Source organism: Coenobita brevimanus, chromosome 50, assembly GCF_032717465.1.
Source record: "Coenobita brevimanus isolate Jiangsu-jjx chromosome 50, ASM3271746v2, whole genome shotgun sequence".
In the NCBI taxonomy this organism is placed as follows: domain Eukaryota; kingdom Metazoa; phylum Arthropoda; class Malacostraca; order Decapoda; family Coenobitidae; genus Coenobita; species Coenobita brevimanus.
The window spans coordinates 31,806,065-31,811,849 of record NC_137003.1 but is presented as its reverse complement, the minus strand read 5'-3'; the positions used below and the strand labels follow the sequence as shown (position 1 = coordinate 31,811,849).

The 5,785-nt window shown below is 41.9% G+C and overlaps 1 protein-coding gene across 1 annotated transcript in view; it reads right to left on the bottom strand.

The window, feature by feature from the left end:
* Window positions 1-1,837, bottom strand: part of LOC145399851 (galactose-specific lectin nattectin-like) — a 4,159-nt gene extending 2,322 nt beyond the window's left edge. The window contains exons 1-2 of the mRNA XM_080272430.1: window positions 1,573-1,837; window positions 1,033-1,209 (exon numbers count right to left, since the gene is read on the bottom strand). Coding sequence (XP_080128556.1) covers window positions 1,033-1,209; window positions 1,573-1,837 — 442 coding nt within the window. The remainder of the gene's footprint in view (window positions 1-1,032; window positions 1,210-1,572) is intronic.
* Between the last annotated feature and the right edge of the window lie 3,948 nt (window positions 1,838-5,785).

Genomic DNA, 5,785 nt, shown 5'->3' with positions numbered 1-5,785 from the left:
ACTCATCATCATTATCATTATAACTTTACTTCCGACGTACAGTGGCATCATCATCATTACCATCATCATGAATCTTCTTCCCACTTACAGGATCATCATCATCATCATCATCATCATCATCATCACCACCACTCTACTTCCCACTTACAGCATCATCATCATCATCATCATCATCATCATCATCACCACTCTACTTCCCACTTACAGCATCATCATCATCATCATCATCATCATCATCATCATCATCACCACTCTACTTCCCACTTACAGCATCATCATCATCATCACCATCAACATCAGCAGCAGCACTACTTCTCACATACAATATAATTATCATTATCATCATCATCATCATCATCACCATCATCGCCTTCATCATCATCCTCACTCTACTTCCCACTTCCAGTATCATCATTACTCTCATCATTGCCATCATCATCACTCTACCTCCCACTTACAGTACATCATCATCATTATCACTCTACTTTCCACTTACAGTATCATCATCATCACTCTACTTCCCACTTACAGTACATCATCATGAACATCATCATCATCATTATCATCATTATCATCATCATCATCATCAGTCTACTTCCCACTTACAATACATCATCATCATCACTCTACTTCCCGCTTACAGTACATCATCATCATCATCATCATGATTATCATGATTATCATCATCATCATCATCATCATCATGATTATCATGATTATCATCATCATCATCATCATCATCACTCTACTTCCCACTTACAATACATCATCATCATCACTCTACTTCCCACTTACAGTATATCATCATCATCATCATCATCATCACTACTTCCCACTTACAGTACATCATCATCATCATCATCATCATCATCACTCTACTTCCCACTTACAATACATCATCATCATCATCACTATTTCCTCCTCCCATTCAGCCACTGATTGCCTTAGATAAGGTTAAATTATGTTATGTTAGGATGGGACAAGTTAGGTTGGGCTGTGTTAGGTTAGTTAAATATGCCGTCACATCCTTACCTGAGACATGGTCACGGACTTTCTGCATCAAGTGGTGAATGTTCGTGGTGGGTTGTGCCAGGTCGCCACTCCAGTTAGTCTTACACCACCGCCGAGCTGCCTCCCAGTCCAGTTTAAACCCAATGTGTATGAGAAACACTTGGCCATCGTGCACAAAAGCTTCCATGCCTATAGCATCTGTTGGCAGTTTTGAATAAATTAGTTCGACATGTGTATGATTATTTTTTTATGAACGTACATGAAAGTGATTAATGGTCATTTTCTTCTTGTTTGTCAAGATGCATTACTCTAGCTCCACCCACTTTCATCTAATCTCATCACAAGGGTGTATATACCCCAACCCACCCACCACCATCCCAGCCCATCCCACCCGCTCCTTTCCACCCACCCAGCCCAGATTTAGCTCCCCCAGTTTGTTCTCAGATCAAGCAACTTGTATGTCTGTATTACTACCGTTATAACTATTCATTGCTTGTTGAGGAGGTACGTTTGTAAATATAAACAAACTGATGTCAGTGTTCACCAAGGGATAATACCAACCTTGTGTTATTTGTAGTTCAGTTACGTTTTTCTCCAGCCCTGCAACGGTGTCTTGTATCTGAAGACAATTGATTTGGTTGTGCTGCAGTGTGGCAACATTTTCCTCCAAGACGTCTTGTGCTTCCTTAATACTTGTTTGGTTGTCTTGTAAGATGGCTTGTTTCTGCTCAAGGAGGGATGTTGTCTGTTGGAGCCTGGTGTGTTGCTCGTTTAAGTTGCTCTGCCTTTGTTCCAGTGTTAAAATGTGTTCACGCAAGCCAGTCATATTTCTCTGTAAAGCCTCTTCACTAGAGGAATATGACTGCTGAAAATTTCTGATATTGTCGCCACAGACGAATTGGTTCATCTGAAGTGCGGCAAAATTTTGTACAAACGTAGCCTGTGAGTGTTGCAAAATGGAGATGTTCTCTTGCATGGTGGTGTGACGTTCTCTCAGAAGTGCCAGCTCTTCCCTGACCAGCCTCAGCACTTGCAGCACTGTCCACACGCTGACCATCTCATGCATGCCTTCTTTCTCATGTGCTGAAATGAAAAGTGTCTGCAGTATACACTGTCGTGAAGACGAAACTCAAGGCCAATTTTAAAAGTCACAATTTTGCTTTTATTCAACCTCTAAGCCGACGTTGCAGTCAGGGGTGTAGATCATAGAAAAACTTGCCGTTTGCAGTTGGAATCTTTTATAGACTGTGTGAGTAACAATGTTATCGTGAAGTGTTCCTCGTACAGTCTATCTCTGAACTTTTTGTTCTTAGTTCGATGGTTTTCTAGACTGTATGAGTAACAATATTATCGTGAACTGTTCCTCGTGCAGCCTAGCTTTGAACTATCACCCTATCACTTAACAGCAAGTTCTCAGGCGAAACAACCCCTGGCTACGACTGTCCTCAGGCCAGTGGTAGGAATGAAGGATGAGCAGGAACTATGGCTCACGACTGTTTGTTCCCTAACAACATCAATATCCAACTTGGTTATAATGATCCAAATGCGAAGATTAGGAGATTTAATCCACTATATACACTGAACAAACATGCAAATATACTCTTGAAGAAGACCCAACGTCGGTTCTAAAAAGACTACATCAGATATGATGTCTGTCTCTAATGCCAGATACCTTTATCCCGTAAAGGGTGGCTACAAACAAATCGCCTCCATGTCACCCTGTCCCATGTCAGTTTACTGCCCTCTTCCCAGGTCAAACCCACGTATCTCATATACCTCTCCATTCTGTCCCTCCATCTCATCCTAGGCCACCCCTTCTATCTTGCCCTCCCCCCCTCCACCTCACTCACATACAGTCTCCTGGTTAGTTTCTCGTTCTCCATGCTCACCACATGGCCAAATAGCCTCAGTGAAATTCTTCTAACTCTTACTATCACATCAGCAACCACACCACAACGCTCCTCCACTTCCTCATTTGCCAGCCTGTCTCTCCATATAACTCCACATGCTTCTCTCAAATAACTCATTTCCACTGCTCTCACTCCAGGCTTGTATCCTTCCAACGTGGTCTATGGTTCACTTCCATACGTCAGAGTTGGTATGACAGTACTATCATTCAGCGACTTTTTTACTTCCATCCTCACTCCCCAAATTCTTACCACTGCTTTCAAAGAACCAACAACCTTTATTCCTTCCTGTACCCTTTCAAGCACTTCGCCATCCAAACTTTCATCTTTTCTTATCACATTACCGAAGTACTTAAATGCACTCACATTTTCCATTTTCTCTTCATCCAACCTCACTGTATATTTAATGACTTCAATTCTCCCAAAGACAGTTACTGTATTCTTCCCTACAATCACGTTTAGATTCCGTTCCATACAAACACTCATTAACCCATTCACCAAGCCTTGCAGTTCCCCTTTGTTTTCACATAACAATATAGTATCGTCTGCAAACAACAGTACATGATGATTCGAAACGCTGCCCTCTCTCATTAGAGCCGCTTCAACATAAACTGCCCTACCCTGTATCTCTTTTATAACCCCATTCATATTCAGACTGAACAGCGATGGAGACATGACACATCCCTGCTCCAATCCTACTTTTTCATATACCGTAGAAAAATTCACCCTGTTCACTATCCATACGCACTGCAGCCTTAGTACCCTCGTACATATTCTTCAATGCATTCAACAACATCCCATTTACTCCATAATTATATTCTCATTCATCATCACCATCATCATCATCATCATCATCATCATCATCATCATCATCATCCTGACTTTCCTTCCCACACTAGGGCAGGGTGAGGTATATTCTTAATATTTTTTACATTCGTATTCTGTCCACTCCATCATATTATTTTCCAAATCCATGAAGGCTGCATACGACTTCTTTTCCTTCTTTAGAAACATTTACACTAAAGACCTAAGAATATTTGATCCACACCTCCTCCCTTCCTAAAACCTCCCTATTCTACTCCAACTAATTCCTCTGTCAATTCTTTGACTCTGTCAATAAGCGTCCTATAATATAGTTTTCGCATTACACTCAGAAGAGAAATGCCCCTATTTTCTTTTTCCATTTTTCCTTTTTACAGGAAAACAAATTATACCAGACTTCCAATCCCCTGAGACTTTACCTTTGTCCTAGGCCAATCTGCACATCCTCTATATCCATTCTACTACTGTCTCCCCCATGCTTCAGCATTTTACCACACACCCCATCAATTGCTGTGGTTTTCCCCGTTTTGACCTTCATTGCTTCCACTACTTTCATCCTACTGATCTCTTCCTACCTTCTCATCTCCGTGCTTCTACCAGCCATTCCCCAGCTACTTATACTCGCATTCCTTTCATTCTTTATGTTTAACAGTTCCTTAAAGTGTTCTCTATATTTGCTCATTTTTTCTCCCTTCTGCACTAGCAATATACCATTTTTATCCTTCATTCCCCTTCCAATTTCTTTCTCATCCTGTCTAACTCTCTTTAACTGTTTCCAGAACATTACTTACATTTCCTTCATTTTTCACTGATATTCCTCCCAAATTCTTCATCTACTATCTTATTTCTTTCTCGTATTAATCTTTTCACGTCTCTCTTCCCCTCTGCATAGAACTCTTTTCTGTCTCTGAACTTCCTCCATGCCTCTGCTTCCCATCCGCTCACTATAGGCTTTCTTTTTTTTGCACTACAGTTTGTCTCACCTCCTCATTCCACCATGCTGTTTCTTGCACCCACTTTCGTCTTCTCTTCATCCCACACACCACCTCACATTCTGCACAGAGTTCTTCTGTGAATATCTTGCACAAACCTTCCACCTGCCTCATCTGCTCCAAATCATTTTTACCCCATTGCTCCTTCATTTCCCTCATATATGCTGCCTTTTCTTCATCCTCTTGGAACCTTTCTACTATCCTTGCATTGACTGCTTCTCCTTGTCCTTTCCTCCTCCTATTGAACCTTGACTTTCACCACCACCAAGTAGTGGTGAAAGTCCACGCCCCCCCAAACCTCTGTATGGTCGTGCATCGATTACATACTTTCTCATTCTATCATCCACACACACATAATCAATCATTGCCTTCCGTTCATTCAGTTCATCATCCACCCTCGTCATCACACGCCAAGTATACCTGTTGATCATTTCGTACCCATAGAGGGTAATGGCTATCACCAACCCCTTCCCCTAACAAACGTCCATTAGGGCACTGCCGTTCTCATCCACTTCTGCAGGCACACTCCACGTGTAAACCACTTCATCCACCATCATATCCCCTACTTTTCCATTGATATCCCTAGACAAAAACACTCTCTCATTCCTTTCAAACTTTCCATGCACGCTTCCACACTCGCCCAGAACTTTTCCTTCACTCTGCTTGCACGATGTTGCTTTGGCGCATACACACACACACACACAATCGCCCACGTTTGTAACCCTACATTCAGTCTTACCCACACAATCCTTGAACATACTGATCCATTCTGTCTTATATTTTCCTTCCGTCTCTTGCACACAGCATACATACTCCCTCTTTTGCCCTGTCTTTCTCACCTACTCCGGTGAATATACCCCATCCATTCTCCGACTCTCACAATCTCACCCTTCTATTTAGTTTCAGGTAAGCCACGTATGTTAGCTTTTGCACCTTCAATCATCTTGACAATCTCTTTCCCTTTCAGCTCATCAATCGCGTGAATGGATCGTCAATCGCGTATTTAACATTTTATGTTGCCATCGGTACCATGTCCTGTGTTCGGTCCTTGGT